The sequence below is a fragment of the Paramisgurnus dabryanus genome, chromosome 14 (genome assembly GCF_030506205.2).
Source record: "Paramisgurnus dabryanus chromosome 14, PD_genome_1.1, whole genome shotgun sequence".
NCBI classification, from domain to species: Eukaryota; Metazoa; Chordata; class Actinopteri; order Cypriniformes; family Cobitidae; genus Paramisgurnus; species Paramisgurnus dabryanus.
In genome coordinates this window covers 16,561,527-16,588,459 of record NC_133350.1, presented here as the reverse complement: position 1 = coordinate 16,588,459, position 26,933 = coordinate 16,561,527, and the positions used below count along the sequence as shown (strand labels likewise).

The 26,933-nt window shown below is 37.8% G+C and overlaps 1 protein-coding gene across 1 annotated transcript; it reads left to right on the top strand.

Moving 5' to 3' along the window:
- syt6b (synaptotagmin VIb) lies at positions 1 to 26,052 on the top strand. Its single transcript, XM_065241301.1, has 7 exons — positions 1 to 120; positions 17,773 to 18,148; positions 18,612 to 19,188; positions 22,600 to 22,720; positions 22,887 to 23,058; positions 24,502 to 24,652; positions 24,778 to 26,052. The coding sequence occupies exons 2-7, from the start codon at positions 17,982 to 17,984 to the stop codon at positions 24,847 to 24,849; spliced, it is 1,260 nt and encodes a 419-aa protein (XP_065097373.1). The 5' UTR covers positions 1 to 120; positions 17,773 to 17,981; the 3' UTR covers positions 24,850 to 26,052.
- The last annotated feature ends 881 nt before the right edge of the window (positions 26,053 to 26,933 follow it).

The following is a 26,933-nucleotide window of genomic DNA, read 5'->3' as shown; positions in this document are numbered from 1 at the left end:
CTCATTCTGAGGGAAGCTTGCGGGAAGACAGGAGCCGTGTTGAAGCAGGGAGTGTTAAAAACTGCATGAAAGCGAGTTTAAGTGGAAATAGCAGAAGTTAAAGAGGAGAAACTCTCAGTGGTAAGAAAGTACATGTATTTTGTTGTTTTGTTTTTAAGAAAGTTAGTATGGTATTTTTCCAGCGTCAGCGCTTTCGCTTAGTACCGTATGTGTGCTTTGACTAACGCAAAGACCGCATTAAAGACGCATTACATTTCGTTTAATATTCGTTTACTTGACTGTTTTTTCTGCTCTCTTTCATTTTTTTCCTTTTAACGACAGAGTTTTAAGTTGATGCAGCACTGATAGGCTTTTCATGCAGGTGTTTTGCGTCAGCACCTCTTGAACCTCCCTCGACTACTGTTGTAGGTTGTCTTGTTTTTAAAGGCTCATTAAAAAAATAAATTAGTTGCATTAAACATAACTTTGAGTGGGTGTGGAAGACTTTTATGTCCTTTTTCTAATCTAGTTTTTAGTACCTCTTAATAGGTACCATCTGTGGCTGGTCCTTTCAGGGGGAAGTCTTTATCACCTCAGTACAAAGGCTGATTTCTTTTTTACTATGTTGTATTGATCTCACAAAAGTGTATTGGTCCGTTACCTTTGAGCATATTGAACATATGGCAGTCAAGAAAAAAAATCGTCGGTGCCCTGGGGCTGCATAAAGTAGCAGACTATATTTCATACCAGTTGTATGTTCATTCAAGCATAGTGTGTGTGCAGTATCAGCCTCTTGTGAATGGAGTGCTGAAAGAAGGAAAGATTCATTTGTGTGTATGTGTGTGTAAACACAGCACATATATTATCACGCACATTATCGTGCGTGTGTGTGTGTGTGTGTGTGTGTGTGTGTGTGTGTGTGTGTGTGTACATGCATGTGTTTATCCACACAATTGAGCATGTGCATGCTTTTGTTCTCATTGTTTATGTGTGTTGCACAAACACTTGCAGGTGTGAGTGAATTAGGGTACGGCAAGTGCACTGACCTGCTTCTCTGGTGCAGTCTAGTCCATCACTGCTTCTCCCATGGTAGTCTGCCCAGGCTGTGTGAACATGTTCTGTCCTCCAGAGTTTCCTGCATTGGCAGTCATTCACACTGGAGGTGATGCTAGTGTTAAACCATTTCTGTCAGCTGCATATCCCAAAGCTGCAATGTAGACAAATGCAAGATCTGGATAAAACAGGCTATGGTGCATTGCTTTCATGCCTTAGTATTACACTGACTCAGTGTCTTAACCTTTAGGTGATAATGACGCCTCTTGTGGTGTTAGTTTATTAGCTGTCCAACATGAAATGGTTTGTTTAGATGCATGTGGGAATAGGGAAAATGCATGTTTGTGTGTGCCCAAAAGAGCAGCAACTGGTAGAGAAGAGTGCTTTCAATGCGCTGTAGTGAGAGATATGACTAGATTTCGATGTTTCAACCTCAACCGCACAGTTTCAGATCAACCATTGTGCAGTTCATATTTTATTTGTTTAGTTCATGAGCCAATATGATGTCAAAACTGTTACACAAACTTGCATCGCCTAAAAAGTAGTATCACACAATTAGAACCGGGTACGATAAAAAAGTGCCATTATAGGGCAACTGTATTGGCAATCATTAGCATATTAATAAAACATTCATATTTGTACTTTAATATACGTAGGAGAGTTTTAATATGAGCCTTACAGATAATGGATGCATATATTAGTTGACATTTTGCTGACAGGGTTATATTTTTATAGTACCAATGAAGCTGTGTCATCAGCACAGCACTAATGATCATGTTGAACTATAAAGCAAACTTCACTGAGCATCAAGAAAGATCGTGCACAATGTGCTTTCTTAAACTGCTGTGGGATTTTGATGCCAGTAGCATTCTCGGTTCATTCCTCTTCGTGTACAGCATGAAGTACACTGCCTTTTGATACTAACATTTGGAGACAGTTTCTACCTCACGGCGTAACGCTGTAGCTACGGTTTCTTCCTTGTTTCTCATGCTGCCACATGTTGTCATCTTCAAATGCTTATCCTAAATGGCTCAATTTCACCTTTCAAGGGACCCTTGTTGTAACCTTTCAGAATGCATTGACAGGAAGATATAGGGGTATTTGTGTAGCCAAATACAGGCATTGGCCCCTCACTTTTGCCTTTTCTTTGAATGACTGTCTGTGTCCATCAAGACCAGTAAGCTAGCTCTTCCCTGGCCTTATCTCGGGCACACACTCCCCTTTCGCCTGCACAACAAATGCTAATCTAGCCCAGTTTCAACCTAAAGGAAAGGGAATGGCACTTCTAAAGTGGCACATTATGTCATTTCTTTGGCTTATCTTGGATAGACAGTGTGCTAAATTGTATGCTATGTACTGTGTGGCCTTTGGGGTGAAAACAATGCTTTTGAGTTTTTCATGTAATAAGATGTGTTTTTAAGCTGCCCTATTTCTCACTTTCTCATCTCTCCTGTGCTGAACACACATCAGCCTGTGAGGTGCAAAGAAGGCGAGGAACATGTTAATAACTTGTTAACAGTGCAGTGAGATTTCTCTGCTTCGTCTAATTACTAGGAGGATTATTTTTTTTTAATCTGACACCAGTTATGACTTCGCTAAACAGTTATATTTAAAATTGAACCACAGTGGGGGTCAGTTACTTTCTTGGAATTACTTGCAGACTGAGTCGCTCTTTTTGCAATTGGAGCAGGACTTTTTGTGTCATTCCTATTTATCTTTTTAACTAGCTACACTAAAAAAAAAATGTTGGGTTGTTTAACCCATTGTTGGGTCACATATAGACAAACTCAACAGTTGGGTTGTAAATAAACCTGTGCTGGGTTATTTCAATCCAAATGCTGGTGCAAACTCAACAGTTTGGTTTGTTCATATTTAACCCCAGTAATGATACAACATTTTTTTAAAGTGCAGCAATGCAAGATAAATTTAGTTTAAATGTGTTAATTTTATAATAGCTCCTCATCCCTTTAACATTAGGATTGTAAAAATACATTGATAAGGATCGATACATTAAAGGCGGGGTGCATGATCTCTGAAAGCCAATGTTGACATTTGAAATCACCTAAACAAACATCTGGATCTTCTTTTGATAGGCCCGCCCCACACATATGCAACCCAGGCAACGATGACGGTTAGTAGACACGCCCCTTACTGCTGATTGGCGACAAGTGTGTTTTAGTACTCGGTCCGATTCCCTTTTCCAAAGTGTTTTTCAAAAATCATGCACCCCGCCTGTAATTATGTGATGCATCAATGCCACATGTTACATATGAGTTACATTTAAAAAATATGAGTTACATTTATTTTTACACTTTCCACACGTAACATCTGTCTACGCATGTCTGCCAATGCGCGCTTTTTGTTGGCAATGCAACAGCAAAGCAGTGCTAAATAACAAGCACAGAAAACTTTGTGTCTGAGTTGGACGCTGTCTTAATATCAGCAAATCGATCGATATATCCCTGAATTAAATCAAAATCATATCACAGAATTTTTTTGTTATCTGCAAATATTGTATCACTGACACAGAGATAACATATCCTATTGCTAACCAGTCTCACGAAATTTCGTTATATAGTCACGTAACTTTTTGATTCTTTTTTCGTAATATTATAACGAATTTCCACGTTTTATCGTGATCGTATAACAAATTCCTGTTTTCGTGTGATTATCACGTATTGGTTACTCAACTGCTTTTTCCTATTTTCAAACCATTGTCCCTTCGGTTTAGGGTTAGATTTGGTGCTTGCATTAAAATGTCACTTTATGTTTTGGTTTTTACAATTTTTTTCGGATTTATTTTTTATATGTCACCCGCGTTAGGGTTAGGTTTGGGTAGGGATGTCATTTATGTAAATCTAACCCTAAACCGAAGCAACAATGGTGAGAAAATAGGACAAAACAGTTGAGTAAGTAACCAATACGTGATAATCATACGAAAACAGGAATTCGTTATACGATCACGAAAAAAGAATCAAAAAGTTACGTCACTTCAAAATTTCGTGAGGCTGGGCTGCTATTGTGATGAGATGTCTGATTTACGCTCCTACTTAACATACAGTATGCCCAAAAATAAATAAATTAAATCATAAAATTAATGTTTAATGCTTAATCAATGTTCTAGTACCCTACCCTTTATGTCTTATCAGCTTTCTAAACAGCTTGTCAATAAATTGATATTATCTGCATTATCAATAATAACAGCATCAATTATTTGCATGTTTAATTATGAATGCATGTGTTTGAAGAAATTCCTTAAATTATAAATAAGTTCAATATTATTATTTATAATTTCTTATAGCCTCAAACACGTTATTTATAGACAAAATCTTTTTTTATTTTTATAACATTATCTCTGATAATGTTTCAGGTTTGGTCAGCATAAGTAAGTGTAGTTAAGTCCAAAGCCTCAGTAGACGAAAACCCCAGAGAAAACAACTACAGTGTTTGATATGGTGTTTTATACACTCAGGGCATAGAAATTACAAAGGTCTTTTGCTCTGAGAGAGGTAATCGTAGGTTAGCCTACAGTCATTACCAACCTGCAATTACAATAATTGCTTGTCTGTAAAATTGCTTCTAGTGTGGAATGAAGAAGAGGTCTTCCCCATGTTGTCAACGTGGCCACAAGGGCAAAAGCAGAAGGAAATATTATCTGCATTTTTTTTTTTTTAATACTTTGATTTAACTTCGTAAGGTCTTATATGGTTAATTGTTTGGAGTTTTGTAAACACTACCAGTTTATCTGTAGGACAAGGACTTTATTACCTGCATTAATTCACCCTGTAGTTTGTTCTTGCAGGGAATACTTGGTCCTGTGTGATTGAAATAAATGATTAAAAAGAACAAATCATTGCAACATGCCAGCACGACTATAAATAGCAAGCGATTTTCTAATGAAGCACTTTTCAGTTGCTTTAATAGAATGGTTTGTGTCGGCATTAGGTCTCTGTTTCTAGTGTTGACTCCAAGCACACTGTACTATTCATTAATGTGGGCTAGTCTTAAATTTCGATGCCAGGCCTGACCACAGCTGTCACAATGTAATACCAGAGGGACTTGTGAATGGCTGCAAGCTAATGGCAAGAGCGCATTTAACTGGATTTCACTTCTCCTCTGAGCTCCCAGAGCTTTGATAAGGCTCAGTGGTGCTTGATGGAGCTCACATAGAACCTTACAGGCTATTGTAGAGGTCAGAAGGAAGTGGCAGGCTTGAATACAACACATCGATAAGGTAAATACTTGAACGAGGGTAATTTTCAACAATAAAGAAATATATTCTTTTATATCGTTTGTTATTCATTTTTTATGCAGTTACTAATTAAATTTTATTTTAAAGTCTCTGCACATTTTTAGAACAGTTTTTATAGACGGTTTCAGCAGTAACAACATAAACAAGTGGCTTTCATGGAACACACGTAACTTCCTGTAAACTCCGTTAAGAATAAATAACAACATAGTCCTTTTAAAGTACTTTATTTATATAACAAGCAAAATAAACAACACATAGATTACCTAAGAAACCAAAATATTTATTTTCAATAAGGTATTTGTTCAGTTTAGCAACAAGTCAGACCATTAAAGGAAAACACCACCGTTTTTCAATATTTTACTATGTTCTTACCTCCACTTAGATGAATTAATACATACCTATCTTTTTTCAATACGTTCACTATTCATCTTTGTACAGCCCTTCTTGAATGTGTTAGCATTTAGGCTAGCCCCATTCATTCCTATGGCTCCAAACTAAAGTTTTATTTTGTGCCACCATACTTACTCATGTAACTACTTATGTAACAGTCTTTAAATAGGGAAAACATGAAAGTGTTTGGGTGATTCTCACGAAAACTTGGTTTTAAAAATGTCAAGCATGAAAATGTAAAAATTGCTTAAATTTACTTTTTTCCCACCAGACATTGAAAAACAAAGTCTGGAGTAAATGGGAACATTAATTTAAACACTTTTACTTATCATTTAACACTTTTTGTAACATAATTTAAAAAATTAGTCCTAAAAAATCTCATTTCCGCAACAGTCAGAAAACATCAACACTGACATATTTTCAAAATGACATGACAAACCTGAAAGAACATAATTTGGAGATTCTGCACATGCATTTAAAATCAAAGTATTATGCTTCTATTAATTAAATTAACATTTAATAAGCATCTGTTGCAGTAATGATAATCAAAATGTCGTGTAAGCATTCTGACAAGACAATATTTCAAATTAACTGTAAAAAAATGATCTTACCTGGTAGCCATCTTGAAGTAACTGGTCCATGTGCTTGGTCACTCAAAATCAAACTTTATTAAAATTCTGTATGTGTGCTTAAACTGTTCTCAAAAAGTGTTGCGGAGGATGAGAACATCAGGCATGGACACATCATTTTCCTAATTTTTCTTCATTATTATTATACATGAATATTCAGTAAATATTTTTTCTGTCATCTCTAAAGTAGTCTAGCAAAACATCCATTTATTTTTTTTCTAAATATTTTTGTGTTAATTTGATTAAATTACAACATAACGCATGTTCAAACACAGCCGGAAACATTGCGGTAATGAGAATTTCAGCAGAAAATTAGATAAAATTGACAAATTATAAATTCTAATGTTGAAATCACACATTGTGCAAGGTAGAACACAGTATTGTGTTAATTCTGATGCTTTTTAATATTATTATATTACACATTTTATAGCTAAAATCATTAGTGCCGTGGTGTTTCAATGGTTTCGTGAGAATCACCCGTTTGGTGGCTTCTAAATTAATCCATGTTTGATGCCAAAGGAATGAATGGGGCTAGGCAAGGCAATGGGGGGCAAGGCAAGGCTAGGCTAAATGCTAACACATTAACAAAGCGCTGTACAAAGATTAAAAGTGCATGCATTGAAAAAGTATGTATTAATTCATCTAAGTTGATGTAAGAACATAGTAAAATATTGAAAAAAAAAGTGGTGTCCAACCAGACGTGCAATCGCGACACCACCACCGCCGTGGTTTTATTATCATTTTCCTCCTGGGTGGAAGAGGGAAGAAACCAAATAGTGTCTAAACTATTTATCAGTGTCTGGAGATCTATCACAATAGGTGCAATAAAGATAAACATTATCATTATTCACATCTTCTAACAAGTTTTTATTTATTCTGAGTCTGACTGTGCAATTACTCAGAGACCATAAATAGGATAATAATTTATGTTTGCATCTGACACTTAGTCATAGTCATCTGACATCTGAGTCCTATGTCTGAACAGAACTATATTTGATGGCAACAACAACACTGCTTTTATATCACAATGCTACTGGAACTGGAACTAATTGGACTCACATGTTCAGCACTTTTTATGATGAGCTGAAAGTTTAGAGGGTAACTGAATAACGTGTCTCCAACAAACCATGTCAGATGATAAAAGACAAATAAACCATTGGTTGGGATTTTGCTGCAGTACAACTACAGCCCCTTTTTTTAGAAGTAACAAAGTTAACATAAAGAGTGGAAACTGTCTAATTGATATGTTTCTATGGATACCAGGTTAGATTTAAAGATACTTGAAGAGAAGTTCAAACAAACCTCAGGGCTTTGGTTGCTTTCTGCCACTGATACCGAACAAGTCGTAATTAGATTTATTGGTCACAGGAAATGTTCCACCTGACTGGATTTGTTTCAGCTTTGACATAAAATTGTCATTCATGCAAAAACTCTTTAATGCATGAAGAGCTCAGATGTGAAAAAACGGCACCTCTGTCAAAAATGAGATAATAGTATTTACTGAATACTCTTGGTATCTCTTGGTACTGAAGAAGAATTGGAGGAATGACAGTGCGTGTTCATTAAGGTGCAAGAGTTTTTTAAGTGGAGATCTTAGCAAAAGACAATCACATATACCAGTGAAATGACTAAAGTGACATTTGTGAAATAAGGCATTTTAATTACTGACTAACATTTTCATTAAGTTGAAATTATTAAACCTAAACATATGAGCCTGATAAAAAACATGTCAGATGCACTTAGAGGGTTTTGCATCTGAGCTCTTCATTTCTTAAAATAATTTATTTAAAAAATGTGTAATACCCATATGTTGCACTAATGCATGCCCACATTTAGCTCATTTCTATGTGAACTTCTGATTACAAGGTAGTTTATCTTGTTTCAGACATGATCATACACATTACTGCAAAGTGTTTTAGCCCTTTGGAGGATTGCAGTTGGTTCTTGTTAATGCACTCCAGCTTGTGAGAGGTGAAACTGCCAAACCATAAACATTGTAATGGTTGTGTAACCTTACATCACACCCATTAATATTTCATTTATGGGAGAGAAGAGTCTGCCTGAAAGTCTAATAGCGCTCTTATCTGCTAAACTGATCTGCTACTGTACGCCTCCAAGTCAGACCCCGTATGAACTTGTAATTCTTGGTAATGTATTTAAATGTATACATTTTGCTTCATTGATGTTTTTGCCAATAGAAAATTGTTAAGACATCAATCACACGGACAAAGACAAACTGAATTAAAATTTAGCAGAGTGCAGCTGAACTCATTTAGATTCATTAGGGTGAAATCCATAATGTATCACGATAAACGACAAAAGTGTGTCTGACATGTTTTCTTGTAAATTACATTTTTTTATCAGGCTCCTATGTTTAGGTTCAGTAATTTCACTTAAATGGCAATGAAACTACTGATTAGTCAATAATTTAAATTTCTTTTTTTTCACAAATGTCACTTTAGTCATTTCATTGGTATTTAACAAATTTGACTGTTTTTGGCTGCAAAACCCTCTAAGTGCATGCAAGCTTTTTTTTAAACCTCCACTTCTGCTTCCTTGGAAAAGACATAGTACAAAGTTGTAAAATCAACTAGATATGCAATTCCCAAGGAATTACCAGTGCATGAAAATGCAAAAAGCTGATTGATAGAAATGTAAAAGAAATTTAGTCTAGTAGTTTACCTGGCTGTTGACATGTTTTAGTGTGAAGCTAGCATGATTTAAAAAAGTTATCATGATGAAATATGATGCTAGCATGATTAGCATGATTCAGCATAACGTTAGCATGATGCTAGCATGATTAGCATGAAGCTAGCATGATTAGCATGAAGCTAGCATGATGTTAGCATGATTAGCATGAAGCTAGCATGATTTTAGCATGATTAGCATGAAGTTAGCATGATGCTAGCATGATTAGCATGAAGTTAGCATGATGTTAGCATGATTAGCATGAAGCTAGCATGATGCTAACATGATTAGCATAATGCTAGCATGATTAGCATGATGCTAGCATGAAGCTAGCACGATGCTAGCATGATTAGCATGAAGCTAGCACGATGCTAGCATGATTAGCATGAAGCTAGCACGATGCTAGCATGATTAGCATGAAGCTAGCACGATGCTAGCATGATTAGCATGAAGCAAGCACGATGCTAGCATGATTAGCATGAAGCTAGCACGATGCTAGCATGATTAGCATGAAGCTAGCATGATTAACATGAAGCTAGCACGATGCTAGCATGATTACCATGAAGCTAGCATGTTGCTAGCATGATTAGCATGAAGCTAGCACGATGCTAGCATGATTAGCATGAAGCTAGTATAATGTTATCATGATAAACACGAAGCTAGCATGATTAGCATGAAGCTAACATGATGCTAGCATGATTACCATGAAGCTAGCATGAAGCTAGCATGATGCTAGCATGATTAGCATGAAGCTAGCATGATGCTAACATGATTACCATGAAGCTAGCATGAAGCTAGCATGATTAGCATGACGTTAGCATGATGCTAGCATGATTAGCATGAAGCTAGCATGAAGCTAGCATGATGCTAGCATGATTAGCATGAAGCTAGCATGATGCTAGCATGATTAACATGAAGTTAGCATGAAGCTAGCATGATTAGCATGAAGCTAGCATGATGCTATCATGATTAGCATGAAGCTAGCATGATGCTAACATGATTAGCATGAAGTTAGCATGATGTTAGCATGATTAGCATGAAGCTAGCATGATGTTAGCATGATTAGCATGAAGCTAGCACGATGCTAGCATGATTAGCATGAAGCTAGCACGATGCTAGCATGATTAGCATGAAGCTAGCACGATGTTAGCATGATTAACATGAAGTTAGCATGAAGCTAGCATGATTAGCATGAAGCTAGCATGAAGCTAGCATGATGCTAGCATGATTAGCATGAAGCTAGCATGATGCTAGCATGATTAACATGAAGTTAGCATGAAGCTAGCATGATTAGCATGAAGCTAGCATGATGCTATCATGATTAGCATGAAGCTAGCATGATGCTAACATGATTAGCATGAAGTTAGCATGATGTTAGCATGATTAGCATGAAGCTAGCATGATGTTAGCATGATTAGCATGAAGCTAGCACGATGCTAGCATGATTAGCATGAAGCTAGCACGATGCTAGCATGATTAGCATGAAGCTAGCACGATGTTAGCATGATTAGCATGAAGCTAGCACGATGCTAGCATGATTAGCATGAAGCTAGCACGATGCTAGTATGATTAGCATGAAGCTAGCATGATGTTATCATGATTAGCATAAAGCTAACATGATGTTAGTATGATTAGCATGAAGCTAGCATAATTTGCATGAAGCTAGCATGATGCTAACATGATTACCATGAAGTTAGCATGAATTTAGCATGAAATTAGCATGATCCTAGCATTATTAGCATGATGCTAGCATGATTAAGATGATGCTAGCATGATTAGCATGAAGCTAGCATGATTTAGCATGAAGCTAACAAGATTTAACATGAAGCTAGCATGATTTAACATTAAGTTAGCAAGATTTATTATAAAATTAGCATAAAGCTAGCATGAAACTAGCATGAAGCTAGCATGACTTAGCATGAAGCTAGCATGAAGCTAATATGACCCAAAGACCCGACCCCCATGTCTCTATGATGTCCGGATCCAGAGATATAAGGCTTTGTTTATTATGTTGCTAGGCTGCTCATATTTGGTTGCTAGGGGCGTGGCTTAATACCTCAATAAGGATGGTGAGAGACTGATTGGATGCCTGAGTAAAATGAGCCCACCCCCATGTCTCTGTGACACTGTGCTGCAAAGATATCCATCTGGGCATTTTATAATGGCAGTCTATGGGAGATGTTGCTAGGGTGCCCAAAATGGTTGCTAGGGGCGTGGCTTGATAGCTCAATAAGGATCCTAAGGGACTGATTGGATGCCTGAGTAAAATGAGCCCACCCCCATGTCTCTATGACACTGCGCTGCAAAGATATCCCATTCGGGACGTTTTTAGTTCCTTATATGGGCATGATTCCTGCCCCATTATAAGTCTATGGGGAAATTTGGGGACCTCTTACACCCCAGGGGTACAACTTTCACCCCATTGTGAGGTATGTTCTTACAGAGCCTGCCAGCCTCTTCAAATGTGGCAAGTCACAAGTTTCTGTGAAATTCTAGGTCTGAGCTACGACTCGTCAAAGTTTGTCTCCATGTTAAGTCAATGGGATTTTTCGGCTGCTTTTTCGCCCCTGGGGCGAAGACCGTACCCCCGATCGCTTATAAAAGTCATAGCCCACTATTCCCGAATAGTCCGCACGTTTGAGAGTTTGAATGAAGTTTCTAAGTTAAGCGGTTCGAGCCGTATTAATTTCCGAAATTTGGTTGGAAGAATAATAATAATAACTAGATAGGTACATTTCCTGAAGAAAATGTGAAGTGGTGCTTGCCGTGGCAAATTTCGGGGGACAGTATATGATTATACTCCAAGCCAAAAGTAAAACAATTCAACCCACATGTCTCTACGATATTCTGATGCGAAGATATAAGGCTTTGTTTATTCGGTTGCTATGGTACTGTATTTGGTTGCTAGGGAGAAAATTGGCATCCACTAGTGATTACACTCCGAGTCACGAGTCAAACTGTCAAACCCCCGTGTCTCTACGATGTTCTGATGCGGAGATATAAGGCTTTGTTTACTCTGTTGCTAGGGTACTGTATTTGGTTGCTAGGGAAAAAATTGGCATCCACTAGTGATTACACTCCGAGATACGAGTCAAACGGTCCAACCCCCGTGTCTCTGCGATGTTCTGATGTGGAGATAAAAGGCTTTGTTTACCCTGTTGCTAGGGTAATGTATTTGGTTGCTAGGGAGAAAATTGGCATCCACTAGTGATTACACTCCGAGTCACGAGTCAAACGGTCCAAACCCTGTGTCTCTACGATGTTCTGATGCGGAGATATAAGGGTTTGTTTACTCTGTTGCTAGGGTACTGTATTTGGTTGCTAGGGAAAAAATGGCATCCACTAGTGATTACCCTCCGAGTCATGAGTCAACAGTCCAACCCCCGTGTCTCTACGATGTTCTGATGCGGAGATATAAGGCTTTGTTTACTCTGTTGCTAGGGTACTGTATTTGGTTGCTAAGGAAAAAAATGGCATCCACTAGTGATTACCCTCCGAGTCACGAGTCAAACGATCCAACCCCCGTGTCTCTACGATGTTCTGATGCGGAGATATAAGGCTTTGTTTACTCTGTTGCTAGGGTACTGTATTTGGTTGCTAGGGAAAAAAATGGCATCCACTAGTGATTACCCTCCGAGTCACGAGTCAAACGGTCCAAACCCCGTGTCTCTACGATGTTCTGATGCGGAGATATAAGGCTTTGTTTACTCTGTTGCTAGGGTACTGTATTTGGTTGCTAGGGAAAAAAATGGCATCCACTAGTGATTACCCTCCGAGTCATGAGTCAAACGGTCCAACCCCCATGTCTCTACGATGTTCTGATGTGGAGATATAAGGCTTTGTTTACTCTGTTGCTAGGGTACTGTATTTGGTTGCTAGGGGCGTGGCTTGAGAGTGGCCAATGATGTGCCCAGTGATTACACTCCGAGTCACAAGTAAAACGGTCCAACCCCCGTGTCTCTACGATGTTCTGATGCGGAGATATAAGGCTTTGTTTACTCTGTTGCTAGGGTACTGTATTTGGTTGCTAGGGGCGTGGCTTGGGAGTGGCCAATTATGTGCCCAGTGATTACACTCCGAGTCACAAGTAAAACGGTCCAACCCCCGTGTCTCTACGATGTTCTGATGCGGAGATATAAGGCTTTGTTTACTCTGTTGCTAGGGTACTGTATTTGGTTGCTAGGGGCGTGGCTTGGGAGTGGCCAATGATGTGCCCAGTGATTACACTCCGAGTCACAAGTAAAACGGTCCAAACCCCGTGTCTCTACGATGTTCTGATGCGGAGATATAAGGCTTTGTTTATTCGGTTGCTAGGGTGCTCAAATTTGGTTGCTAGGGGCGTGGCTTGGGAGTGGCCAATGATGTGCCCAATTGTTACACCCCTAGTCACAAGTAAAACGGTCCAACCCCCGTGTCTCTACGATGTTCTGATGCCGAGATATAACTGTTTGTATTTTATGTTGCTAGGGTGCTCAAAAGTGGTTGCTAGGGGCGTGGCTTAGTAAGTCTGTAAGGATCCTGAGAGACTGATTGGATGTCTGAGTAAAATGAGCCCACCCCCATGTCTCTATGACACTGTGGTGCAAAGATATCCATCCAGGCATTTTATAATGGCAGTCTATGGTATAGGTTGCTAGGGTGCCCAAAATGGTTGCTATGGTAACCTTACACCCCATTGTGGGGGACGTCCTGACAGAGTCTAGCACCCTCTTCAAATGTAGTAACCCACATGTTTCTATGAAATCCTGGCTCGGACCTATGACCCGTCAAAATTTTTGCAATGGTAAGTCTATGGGATTTTGCCCCATTGACTTTTCATTGGGGCACTTTTGGGCACCTCTTACACCCCAGGGGTACAACTTACACCCCATTGTGATCCATGTTCTTAAAGAGCCTACCACCCTCTTCAAATGTTATAACCCACATGTTTCTACAAAATCCTCGAGCGGAGCTATGACTCGTCAAAGTTGGGCGCAATGTTAAGTCAATGGGATTTTTTGGGTGGTTTTTCGCCCCCCTTTCGGAAATCCTGCACCCGATCGCTTATAAAAGTCATAGCAGTCCTCTCCTCAATAAGCCGGTCGTTTTGAGCCCTAATTTATGGGTCTACGACAAAGCGTGCGGGACGAGTTACGCGCCAAAAAAGTGTCCAGAAAAAGAAGAATAATAATAATAATAAGTATGCAAGATAGTAATAGTGATGCTTTGCATAAATGCAAGCACCACTAATAATAATAATAAAAAGCCCAGTAAGAACAGTACAGCGCATTTTCAATGCACTGTAATAAAAATGCAACTAGAAACATTGCAAATAATTAAGGTCAGAATGTAAAAAGGAACCAAATGTTCAGAGCCGATGGTGTGGTGGACAGTGATCCGACATATGGTGCAGATGCACTTCCGGCGACCTGAGTTTGAATCTTGACTCAAGGTACTTTGCCGATCCCAATCCCATACCCCTCTCTCCACCCTGTACTTTTCTGTCATCTCTCTAATAACTGTCTATCGAATACAGGCAAAATGGGCCAAAAATAAAATAAAAAAGAAACTGAACCACACATTAGGGTGCGTTGTGATCCAAGTCACTGCCACATTTGGGTTGTATTCAGGTATCCTAGCTAGTACTCACAAAGGACATAGGTTTGAATGTGATCTGATCAATGGTCATTTTGCATGCCACCTTTCATCCAATTTATCTTCCGTGCTTAGTGGACTTTGCTCAAAAATCAATGTGACATTTTGTTTTGCCAACAAGCCTGTATTTCTGAATGGATTAAGCGGATTTGAAGTGTAGGTATTTGATGGACATGTACGTGCCGCCTGCCAAAAGCATTTGGTTAATATCATTATATAATTTTTGACGGAGGTTGGGTTTAGCTGGATTTGCATCGGAGCTCCTCAAATATTCTTTGAGAACATTTATGGCATTGCATCACTTATATAGTATTACTAATATAGATGTTTGTTTGGTTCTTTCAACAAAACATAACGTGTTGCATTAACACTTATGCATTTAACAAAACAATAAATAATAAAATGCCTATGGTACCCAATTAATTCAATGAGCACTTGCTTTCTCAAATCTCGTGTTCTGTGTATCTCATAAGTGTGAAGGAGCACCCAGTTATGCGTATTGACTATGTCTTCTGCATTTGGTCTACCTTAGAGTTTGCAGAAATCAAAACTGTTACAAGTGAGGGATTATTACATTAAAATCTCCCACTAGCATATGCTGTTTATAAATATAAATGAGCAATTTTTCTCCACAAAGCCTCCTAAGTGGGCAGTTTGGCAAATTTATTGGTACATTAATTATGTTGTCAAGTTGTTTACGTGCTCCCACAGTTTCCCAGTTGGAAAAGCGAATAATTTTGAGCATGAGTGAAATGTGAATTTACATTTACACTGTCCCTGTTTGTGGTTACGATCCAAGTCTCCATTCCTGAGGGGTGTGCACTCCACCATATTTGTAATAATCATAAAGCATAGCTGATTTTTTTATATAACCTCTGTGAGTCTCTAGAAGAAGTTTGACCAATGACTTGCTCTTCTTTAATGAAGATGTCTGTAATTACATTTAGCTCATTTGCAATTCAATCTGGAAGTTATTTGTACTTCAGTGTTAATAATGCCGACTAAGACGGCTGGAAAGTTTTGGTGCTCTGAGGATTTAGTCATTACCCTGTGATACTCTCATCAGTGATGGGTTTAAGAGTCCTGACCAATCTTAATCCTGGAAAAAAAAACATCAGGCTCACTGAATCATTACTTCTAATGCTGTAGCTTTTCTCAGTTTGCAGTGGTTAATATTTATGTAAAAACTTGTGACCACCTATATAAGTATAGTCTGATATGACCCTCCTTCAAAGCTTTGCCAGAAATGTACAGGCTTTCCAACCAGCTCACATGTTGTACAGCTGTATATTTTCAAAAAGGAAGGAAAAACCTGTCTTTGAATTTTATTTTCATTATATGCTGTTTCAGTAAAGGTAATTCATTCCACTTTGATACATATACCAGGATATTTATCATGTATTATGCCATTCAACACAAAATTACCACGATATCAATTTTGGTCAGTATCTCCCAGCCCTACTACAGAATATAAACAAGGTAAGTTTTTATAAGAAGCTTTGACTTCAAAGAGTCTTTGGATTTTCTGTGGCATTGCTGCTCCTTTTATCACCTTTATTAGCTTAACCCTTGTATTGTGTTCGATTTTTGTGACGATTTTGATGGAGCGGGTCAAATTGACCCGCATTGGATTCAATGCAATTCCGTAAATATCACATTATGAAAAACAAGAAGGGATTAGGTATGAACAAAACCATTTTAGTATCAGTCTTTGTCACACATTATAAACACTTCAAATTAAAAAGTAAGATTTAAAAAAATGCATTTAACCACAATTTTTAACATGTTTGTTTTAACAAATGTTGCACAAAAACTGTTGCAACATTTAACATTTTAAATTTTAATTCAACATGTTTTTTTTAACATGCCTATGTTTAAGACATCCTAAATGAACAATTTAATATTGCTGTGAAATGAAATGAAGCTTTTCTTTTTCTAAACAGCCTCATCTTTTGTTCTTGAGGCTCATTGTACAAATTCAAGAAATCACTGTTTACATAATGTGCACACATCAAGCATGCGCTTTCTGACCTCTTGCATTTTACACAAATGATGCTTATTTTGGTGTCATGTCTTGTGGGGCACAGCTGGCATCACCTGTATTCACCTCTGGATTTACTGTGGGTCTGAATTAATCTGCTTTACATAGTATTTCATATACATTGAAAATAGAAATGATAGTTCACATTTACTGTTCTGTGTCTGAGGAAGTCTTTATCAGTACTGAAAATAGTGAGGAAAAGCTCACTTTTCCCTTTCCAGGGTAGTAAAACACCAAAATATATGCAATAAATGTATTTAATTTGTGTCTATACAGTTCCCTTGGAACAAACAAATATGGGTCAAATTGACCCGCGAACATCAAAATCGTACCAAAAATCATTATTTGTGCTAAAAAAACCCACTTCAAAACACATCAGTGTATCCTAACTTTGCATGCATGTTCATGGCCCTAAATGAGAATAAGTGACAAAATTTCTGGAAGAAAACTGAAACTTTAGTAGTATTTCATATACATTGTAAACAGAAATTATAGCTCACTTTTACCATCTGTGTCTGTAAAAGTCTTTTTCAGTACTCAAAATAGTGAGGAGAAGCATTTTTACCCCCATTTCAGGATAGTAAAACACCAATATAACAACAAACACTAAAAATATATATTTAATTTAGGTCTATGCAGTTGCTTTGGAGCAAAACAAAATGCGGGTCAAATTGACCCGCGAACCTCAAAATCGTTACAAAATTATTTTGGTACACTTCAAAAAATATCAGCATGTCTAAACTTTGCATGCATGTTCATGGCCATAAATGAGAAAAAGTCAGAAAATTTCAAGAATAAAATCACAGGTTAACTGGTTTATCCGACAGCTTAAAAATCAAAACGGGTCAAATTGACCCGGAACATAATATAAGGGTTAAAGCTTTAGAAAGTTTAGCAAAGGACACACTTCTTTTATATTTGGATTCAATGTGCATTTCTAGCAAACCAAAAAAATCCAGGCATTGACTTTGATAGGGATAGCGCATCGACTCCCTTTGATATTAAGTGGCTCCTTTTGCGGCTGTTTCTGATTTTTTATGCAAAGCAGCGATCTGCATTATGTGCATTTTTACCATGTCCACTTCTGTCTTTGTCCTTTCTACCAGACATTTCTTTCAGTCTCCTGCTGCTTGTATTTGTGGTGTTCAGTTTGGCCCTGCTGGGTCTCATCAGCGTCGCCACCTGGAAGCTGTGCTGGGTGCCCTGGCGCAGCAAAGCACTTTCCTCCAGTGCCACCGCCCTTGCCCCCACCCAACCAGAGAGAGGCCAACACAGAGAAGGTCACGGTGACTACTGCCCACCCTTCATAGACATCATGGCAGCAGGCAAGTTGAAGGACCCTGGGAACTTTCTGGAGGCGGCAGTGAAGATCAGTCATACGTCGCCAGATATCCCCGCAGACGTGCAACTGTCCATGAAGGATCATCTGCTGAGGCGTACACGCATCTCACGACAGACAACAGAACCGACCTCCTCTAACAGGTCAGTGTTCTGGAAGAATAAAGAAATGTTTTTGTTTCCCAAGATTTCCATATGGGTCATCACGGTTTACTGTAAATATAGAAACAATTTATACTGAGCCATTATAAGGGTTAGTTCCAGGCATTCCTAATCATGTTAATGCTTAAATCTTGTAAATGTCAGCTAGAATTAGACCTGAAGGAGATCTCTGGCTTTTATTGACTGCAGAGAAGGTCAGATGGTAGAAACCTGCAGCTCAAGGGCTGGATTTAAACTTGTTAAGCAATTCTTAATTTAAAATGTATTTTTGAGAGAATATTATTGGAAACCGGCTGCATGACCGCGGTTACCTTTAGAATACCATTTGCATTCGTTCACGAGGTGTTATTCAAATGTAGATTAGCACCTGGTGTACCTTTTGTGATAGAACCAATGCCTCATATCAGCATGATTAAGCAGTCAAATTGTTTCTGAATGTTGCCAGGCACAGTTCCTTCAAGAAGCACCTCCCCAGACAGATGCACCATGTGACCAGCCTGGACCGTGGAAGTGAGTTTTTGGATGTAGAGGACCATCCCACATGCACCGCGGCCTCTCTTGGGCGCATCCAACCGGAACTCTACAAACAGAGCACAGTGGAGGCAGAAGAGTCATCCAAAAACGACTCTGGTAAAACATGTGGCAAGATCAACTTCTCCCTCAAGTACGATTATGAGGGAGAGTTCCTCCTTGTCACCATCGTCAAGGCTTTCGACCTACCTGCTAAGGATCTGTGCGGCAGCTCGGATCCCTACGTCAAGATCTACCTGCTGCCCGACCGTAAGCGGAAATTCCAGACACGGGTCCACCGCAAGACGCTCAACCCCACGTTTGACGAAACCTTCCAGTTCCCCGTCCCATACGAGGAGCTGGGCTCCAGAAAGCTCCACTTGAGCGTGTTTGACTTTGACCGCTTCTCACGACACGACATGATCGGGGAGGTGATTCTGGAAAATCTTTTTGAAGTTTCAGACCTCTCCCGGGAGACTTCGGTCTGGAAAGACATTCAATACGCTACCACCGTAAGACAATTTATTCTCTTTATTACTTACTGAGTCAAGACCCTACTGGGGATTTGTCAAATTAATGTATTTTTGTCACATTAATGTGACCCTAATGATTTGGTTTTCTTACAGTCCTCTTGTATTGGGTTTTTTGCTAGAAACACAAACAGGGAATAATTAGACCTTGTTTTCTATTAAGTCTGATATAGTAATTTATCCAAAATTGAAATGACCAAAGAAGAAAAACTGTGCAATGTATATAAAGTACTAAAAACATAGTACAGGGAATAAACAACAGTTACGGCCTTGGCAAGAATATGACGATCCTGAGTCTGAAATATGCTGTGCTGCAGCACTTTTTGAAAACAATTAATTTTTTACTTGATTTAATTTTATATTAAAACTTTTTCAGTGCACAGTCTTTCAAAGACACGTTTTGTGCAAAGCAGAACATTTTTGGTACTTGATTAAGGAGCTGTAGTATAATGAATCCATGTATTACTGTATATTTTAGAAAATAAATGCTCCGGAAATTCCGCAATAAGCCAGACTATTTATCAACTGGCTTTTCTAAGTAACACAATACATCATGCTAATCTGTTGCACTTCTTTTAATAGGGTTATAAAGTTGCACAGTTATATAAAGAGCTCAGGTCAGGTTAGTGCGTTCCAGGTTTAATCGCATAGTCACATAAATGGGAGATTTTGAACAAAATAGACAGTTGCAATGTTTATGCTACAGTTCACAGACATGCAATCCAGTCCCCTATTGCAGTTTAACAGGATTGTGCAGAAGCTATTCGCTCCACCTGCCACACTCATGAAAATGAATTGTGGCCTATAGGGGTAACTTTTTTCAATGTAGCTTCTCAGTGCTTCCAAGCATTTATAGTAAATCTGGTCTCATCCATGATCCGAGTCCTCCACCGGTTACTTTAATATCTCTGGATTTCAAATTCTTACGGTTTTAAAAAAACTGTGTGTGAGCATGATATACAGTAGCTTTTTCGGGTTGTTCCCCTATAATTGGGACTGTTATGGCAGTAATAATGGCACTGGCACATCGCTAAGAACTTTTAAGTAAAACAAAAGATGTCTTGTTAACAATATCACTAAAACATCAGCCTGAATGTAGGTAATCATACCTGTCGCGCAACTCTATGACTTTAAAAGTGCTAAGATAAGACATTTAATTTCAGATGATTGATTATAGTACATGCTACAGATCATTGAACTCAGCAGTTGAGGTGTCAATGGAATAAATATGTCAAAATTGGTTAAATGTGGGTGAAGTAATTAGAATTGTGTGATCCACTGAATGTCTTCATTTGCATAAAAGTGCCTGCACAAATTAATGTCTCATCATGTCATTTTATTGATCCCCTGACTGTTGGTTTTTGGGTACAGTAGATGATCCTCAGATCTGTTGCTTATGTGGCTTACACAGCAACTTAGTAGCAGAATATTGACTTTCTAATGTTTTTCTGTCCAACATAGAGTTATCGCAACTACTATGGATTAAACGCAAATTTAACTACCATTTTCAGCCCTGGATGATGTTAAATGATTGTGCAAAAGTAGCCAAAATATGTGTAAAGAAATGGATTAGCAAGCAAAAATTATATTTAAAGGGATAGTTCACTCAAAAATTAAAATTCTTTCATCATTTACTCACTCTCATGTTGTTACAAACCTGTACAAATTTCTTTGTTCAGATGAACACAAAGGAAGATATTTTGAGATATGTTTGTAAACGAAGTGATCAGAGGCCCCATTGACTTCCATAGAAGGCAGTGGCGGCTCGTGACTGCTCATCCGAGGGGCGCAAATTCAAAATATGTGTTCGGGGTGTCATGTGTGTTGCTCATGTTTTCAAAATATGTGTTTGTTGCATCTTGTGAACCGTGTGCATCACGTGTTTTGTCGAAATAAGTGCCTGCTGCAGATGCGTCCAAACCATTTATGATAAAAGAGACGCTCACTTTCACAAAATACACGCAAGACACTCTGTTAACAGTAAACTCTGATTACGCATGAGATTATGCGAGTATCTGGCAAACGCAAGTGTCTCTTTTATCATTAAAGGAATAGTCTACTCATTTTCAATATTAAAATATGTTATTACCTTAACTAAGAACTGTTGAATCATCCCTCTGTCATCTGTGTGTGTGCACGTAAGCGCTGGAGCGCGCTGCGACGCTACGATAGCATTTAGCTTAGCCCCATTCATTCAATGCTGCCATTTAGAGATAAAGTTAGAAGTGACCAAACACATCAATGTTTTTCCTATTTAAGACGAGTAGTTATACGAGCAAGTTTGGTGGTACAAAATAAAACATAGCGCTTTTCTAAGCGGATTTAAAGGAGGAACTATATTTTATGGCGTAATAGCACTTTTGGGAGTACTTCGACTCGGCGCAGTAACACCCTCCCTCTCCCATTATGAGAGTGAGAAGGGGAGCGGACTTTTCAGGCGAGTCGAAGTACTCCCAAAAGTGCTATTACACCATACAATATAGTTCCTCTTTTAAATCCGCTTAGAAAAGCGCTATGTTTTATTTTGTACCACCAAACTTGCTCGTATAACTACTCGTCTTAAATAGGAAAAACGTTGATGTGTTTGGTCACTTCTAACTTTATCTCTAAATGGTACCATTGAATGAATGGGGCTAAGCTAAATGCTATCGTAGCGTCGCAGCGCGCTCCAGCGCTTACGTGCACACACACAGATGACAGAGGGATGATTCAACAGTTCTTAGTTAAGGTAATAACATATTTTAATAATGAAAATGAGTAGACTATTCCTTTAACACTTTAGACACGTCTGCAGCAGGCACTTATTTTGACAAGACACGTGATGAACATAGGTTCACTCGAACACATATTTTGAAATAACAAACCACACACATGACGGCTACATACATGTTGTGACGAACTTCGGATTGTGCGCCCTCGAAAAAAAAAGTCACCGGCCGCCACTGATTGTAAGAAGAAAGAATACTATGGAAGTCAATGGGACCTTAAAATATCTTCCTTTGTATTCACCAGAATAAAAAAAAAATATAGAGGTTTGTAACATGAAAGTGTGTAAATGATCCCTTTAATAGCAGTGTGTATGTGGCCTATGTGGTTCAAACTAAAACGTCAGAATATAACTTAATGTACACAAATCATACATCATTAACATGTATGCATTTGGCAGACACTTTTATCCAAAGCAACTGTTATACAGTGCATTCCAAGATATACATTTTATCAGTATGTGTGTTTTCCTTGTGATCGAACCCACAACCTTTTGCGCTGCTAATGCAATGCTCTACTACTGAGCCGCAGAAAGACCCAGTTTTGTTAGTAAATATTACGATAGATTTTTTTATTGACGCCGATACAATTTTCATTTTGTGTGTGTGTGTCCATTTGGCTTCACAGGAAAGTGTGGATTTGGGAGAGATAATGTTCTCTCTTTGCTACTTGCCAACTGCAGGGAGACTCACACTTACTGTCATCAAATGTAGAAATCTCAAAGCCATGGATATTACTGGTTATTCAGGTACGTTCAGCCTATTTGGCTCCATCTTGCTGTTTATCATTTTGGACAGACACATTTTTCATTGTCAACAAAGCTATTACGAGTCCATTTGTCAGGAACTTTCAGACCGAATGACAGACAAAGAAAGCTCGAGAAGTTTTTATCTCACTTATCATTCTGTTGGCAGATCCATACGTGAAGGTGTCACTAATTTGCGATGAAAGACGCTTGAAAAAAAAGAAGACGTCCATAAAAAAGAATACATTGAACCCGGCATATAACGAGGCGATCATCTTCGACATCCCTCCGGAGAATATGGACCAAGTCAGCTTGCACATATCAGTTATGGATTATGATCTGTGAGTAATATTTAATTCAGGTTATCATCTGTAATTTTAAAGGGAGACTACACTTTTTGTGAAAATATGCTCATTTTCCAGCTCCCCTAGAGTTAAACATTTGATTTTTAACGTTTTGGAATCCATTCAGCTGATCTCCGGGTCTGGCACTAGCCCTTTAGCATAGCTTAGCACAATCCATTGAATCTGATTAGACCATTAGCATTGCACTTTAAAAATAACCAAAGAGTTTTGATATTTTTCCTATTTAAACTTGACTCTTCTGTTGTTACATCGTGTACTAAGACCGATAGAAAATTAAAAGTTGCAATTTTCTAGGCAGATATGGCTAGGAACTATACTCTCATTCTGGTGTAATAATCAAAGAATGCTGCTGTAACATGGCTGCAGGAGGTGCAATGATATTATGCAGTGCCCAAAAATAGTCCCCAGCCATTGAAAGTAACTAAGGGTACTATTTTGGCTGCTGTGTAATATCATTGTGAAGAGTCAAGTTTTAAATAGGAAAAATATCTAAACTCTTTGGGTATTTTTTTAGGCGTGGTGCTAATGGTCTAATCCAGTGGTTTTCAAACTGGGGGCCAGGGCCCCCAGGGGGGCCGCGAGATGGTGCCAGGGGGGCCCTAGTTTAATGACATTTTATGAAATACATTAATTTATCATGAATTCTGTGTAATTAAACCTAAAAAATAAGGCTACTAACCAAAAGCACTACTTTTTTTGTATAATTAAATGTTTTTTATTATCAAAATGTTGAGTTTTAGTACAGTTTTTTGTCACAAATTTTCTTTGGGGGGCCGCGAAGGAATGCACCGTACACAAGGGGGGCCACATGCTGAAAAAGTTTGGGAACCACTGGTCTAATCAGATTCAATGGATTATGCTAAGCTATGCTAAAAGTGGTAGCCCCAGACCTGGAGATCAGCTGATTGGATTCCAAAACTGTAAGAATCAAATGTTTAACTCTAGGGGAACTAAAAAAAAATAGAATTTTTTTTTTTAAGTGGAGTGTCCCTTTAACAAATATCGCGATTCTAAAACTGTGGTGGCATCAGAAAATGTCTAAGATAATGAAAGTCATAAATCCTACAATAAAGTTTGATTGGTAATTCATCATGAATGCCATAATAAAACAAAACCACTGACAATGCAAAATGACTATTCATTCACTTTAATATGGCTACCTTCCCTACACATGATCTATAGCTTAAAAAAGAAGCTTCTTCTGTCTTTCATAAAAGTACTTTTGGTGTTTTCATTTGGTAGCACATCACTGACATTACAAACAGAATTATGCAATGTTATGTCTATTGTTAAATAAAACTGAATAAAAACATATTTACTATCCTATTTACAGTGACTAACAGCATTTTCCACCGCATTGGTAGAATGCCGCATCTTTTATATTTACTCCAAAATCTCTTCTTGTATTCTGGTGAGCAGAGTCGGACACAATGAGATCATTGGAGTCTGTCGTGTAGGAATCCATGCTGAGGGACTGGGCAGAGACCACTGGAATGAGATGCTAGCTTACCCTCGAAAACCCATCGCTCACTGGCATTCACTTGTAGAGCCCAAGAAGTCAGAAAAGGAGGTGACTATCTTGCCCTACGTACTGTTTCCAGTGTGGAAAAATTCAATTTTCTAAAACTAATGCATTTTTATATTTCCATCTCTCTCACTCTCTCCCTGTCATTTCTTATTATGTCTCTCTTTCAGTGGAAAACTCGCACAGCAAGCTTTGACAGTCAGGGTTCTTGTCCCTCTCCCAGACTTCCCTCCAGTCCATAAGGGAGGGAAAGACTCTCTCTGCGTCTTAACACGAGCCAAGGATCTCCCAGGAAGCAACGGTGAGATTCAGATATGTCCTAAGACAGTGTGATACAACATGTGTGGACATATATCATGGAGGAAAGATGATGCAGACTTCATGCGTATAGTGAAACTGAGCCTAGCCAAGTTATTGTATAGCTTTTCGGTGTTCGGATTGAAGTGTTGCTGTATTGCTCTGGGTAAATCTACAACCCACAGAGAGTTTGATTATTACACTTCAAGATGAATTTAAGTATAACAGGAAAATTTTGGATGTTTTTGTTATTGAATAATTGGTAAATGTACAGTATGATATATTTTCCTTGACATTATAGTAATATGAAGATATAGTTTATTATATACTGTATTTAGCCATAACTTATGATTCTTTTTGTCTCTTTGAAAATAAAATACATGAGATTTATAAGACCTTAACTTATTATTAGATTATTGTTTACAGAGATATTCCATTGATCTTCCTTTTATTTTGGTGAAATATAGTGAAATTGTTCTGCTACCAAAAAAGATAAATGCCAAGAGTATCTTGTCTACATAAAACTCATTATTAGTGTATAAATCGCTTTATTTTGGTTTGCTGAGATTTAAAGGCATAGTTCACCTAAAAATTAAAATTCTGTCATAATTTTGTCATCCTCGTGTTGTTTTAAACCTGTATACATTTATTTTTTTTGATGAGCACAAAATAAGATATTTTGATAGACGATGGTAAACACAGAGCTGATTGTAACCATTGACTTCCATAGTATGAAAAACAAATACAATGGAATTCAAGGGGTACTGTCAACTGTGTGCTAACCATCATTTATTAAAGGGGTCATATTATGAGATATTTTAAAGATTTAAAATAAATTTTTGCTGTCCCCAGAGTGTGTATGTAATGTTTTAGCTCAAAATAGCATATAAAAAAATTATTATAGCATGTTAAAATCGCAAATTTGTAGGCCTGAGCAAAAGTGTGCCGTTTTTGGGTGTGTCCTTTAAATTGCAAATGAGCGGATGAAATGCAAACACTGATCACAATGATGGTGGTTTGTTGTAATTGAAACTCAATTGTGCTGTCAAGTCCATCTTTTCTCCTTCTTTCTCTCTGCACTTAATGGCAGTGCTGTGGTTGGATAGTGCAGATTAAGGGGGCGGTATTATTGTAATTCACCTTGCTACCTACCTCACAAAACAGGCAAAAACGGAATGACCTAATTTTTCACATGCTTGCATAAAATGGCTTACTCAAATTAAGTTACTGGGTTAATCTTTATTACATTTTCTAGATTGATAGAAGCACTGGGGACCCCATTATAGCACTTTAACTTGAAAAAAGTCAAATTTTCACTCTATGACCCCTTTAAAATATCTTCTTCATCTTTATCAAAATACTTCCACTTGTTTTTACTAATATGGAAGTCAATGGTTACAATCGAGTGTGGGCTTACCATCATCTATCAAATATCTTGTTTGTTGTTCATCAGAAAAAGAAATTCATACAGGTTTAGAACAACAATTGTTGACATAGATTTGCTGTTACAGTATATATAAAGGGTTTGGTTCCAAAACGCAATAAATCCATTTTGACTACTTTGGGTAAAAATGTGATTTCTATACCAAGAAAGTGACAAGATAAAAACCAACATTAGCATCTTTAGGTTATAATAACATTAAAAATTCAAATTCATAATTTGATTTTCAAAGATTTATTATAAAAACTGATTATTTTTTCCACAAAATGCAATAAATCCATCCAAGTTTTTATTTTCAAAATGCTATAAATCTATTGAATCAATATATAAATGTGCATTCATATTTTGACATCTTTCACTGAATTGAAAAAATTTAACATTAATGGCATTAATCAAAACACTTACTGTTTGCTGAACTTTTTTGACAACGATCAGCTGTAAAATGTTTTGGTCCTGCTCGATTTTCGTTGGCTTCGAGTAAAATAATGGAACGTTTTTAATAAGATCCCCTGGGGTCAATGTGTTAGCATCAGAAAAGTTTGATGCTGTCGGGAGAACAAGCAACAGCTGGAGTGCCTCTCACTTAAA

Excerpts from the sequence above, each read along its gene's own strand:
- syt6b (XM_065241301.1), top strand. The coding sequence starts at position 17,982 with ATGGCAGCAGGCAAGTTGAAGGACCCTGGGAACTTTCTGGAGGCGGCA. Across the intron at positions 23,059-24,501 it reads TCAGTTATGGATTATGATCT|AGTCGGACACAATGAGATCA; the intron begins GTGAGTAATATT and ends TCTGGTGAGCAG. Across the intron at positions 24,653-24,777 it reads CCAAGAAGTCAGAAAAGGAG|TGGAAAACTCGCACAGCAAG; the intron begins GTGACTATCTTG and ends TCTCTCTTTCAG.